The sequence below is a fragment of the Tupaia chinensis genome, unplaced genomic scaffold (assembly GCF_000334495.1).
Source record: "Tupaia chinensis unplaced genomic scaffold, TupChi_1.0 Scaffold000201_1, whole genome shotgun sequence".
NCBI lineage: Eukaryota > Metazoa > Chordata > Mammalia > Scandentia > Tupaiidae > Tupaia > Tupaia belangeri.
The window spans coordinates 839,205-840,137 of NW_006159676.1; the positions used below are offsets into that span (position 1 = coordinate 839,205).

Here is a 933-nt window from a genome sequence, read left to right on the forward strand (position 1 = left end):
CCTCTAGGGATCTTGGGCACGCACGCACACGCGCCCGGCGTGAGTTTAAGCCACCGGGTCCGGGACTCGAACCGCGGTCGACTATGTGGGAGTCCAACGACATAGCCATTACGCTAACTGCTGGTCCCTGGAGCTGGGTTTTGAAGGGTGAATAGGAGTTCAACAAGTGGAAAAGGGTGGAAAGAGTATGAGCCAAAGTCTGCAGCGATGAGAGAGGCCTGGACGTGATTAAGTATGGTAAGGGAGAGTTGAGTAAAGTCCAAGCTTATGGAAAAGGGAGCCTTTGGGACCAGCAGTTAGAGTAATGGCTATGTCGCTGGACTCCTATGTAGTCGACCGCGGTTCGAGTCCCCGACCCGGTGGCTTAAAACTCACGCTGGGCGCGTGTGCGTGCGTGCCCAAGATCCCGAGAGGAGAATAGAGAAGGGATTGCAGCGTGGCCATCCCCCGCCCCCGCCGGGGGGGGGGTAATCTCTCGCTTTCTGTCTCTCTGTCTCTGTCTGGCAAGCGCAGGCGCCCTGTAGCAAAAACAAACAAACAAAAACTCTCCAAAAAAAGAAAAAGTAGCCTTAAGGGGGGAGTCAGGTAGGTAGAGGGTGGTCAGGTGGAAGGCAGAGGGAGGAATGGGTGGAAGGTACGAGTTGAAGGGTGGACGGGGGTAAGGGCTAGGGGACCCTGGCTGACCACCCTCCTGCCCCTGCCAGGTGTGGTCTTCCCCTACCACCCGCGTGGAGGCCGTTACAAGTTGACCTTCGCGGAGGCGCAGCGCGCTTGCGCCGAGCAGGACGGGATCTTGGCATCTGCAGAGCAGCTGCACGCGGCCTGGCGCGACGGCCTGGACTGGTGCAACGCGGGCTGGCTGCGTGACGGCTCCGTGCAGTACCCGGTGAGCCAGCCCCGGGAGCCCTGCGGAGGCCTGAGCGACCTTATCTG

The 933-nt window shown here is 59.9% G+C and overlaps 1 protein-coding gene across 1 annotated transcript in view; it reads left to right on the forward strand.

The window, feature by feature from the left end:
- The window catches only part of HAPLN4 (hyaluronan and proteoglycan link protein 4), a 10,079-nt gene that overhangs the window by 5,892 nt on the left and 3,254 nt on the right, over window positions 1-933 (forward strand). Inside the window, 1 exon segment of the mRNA XM_027771272.1 lies at window positions 705-920. Coding sequence (XP_027627073.1) covers window positions 705-920 — 216 coding nt within the window.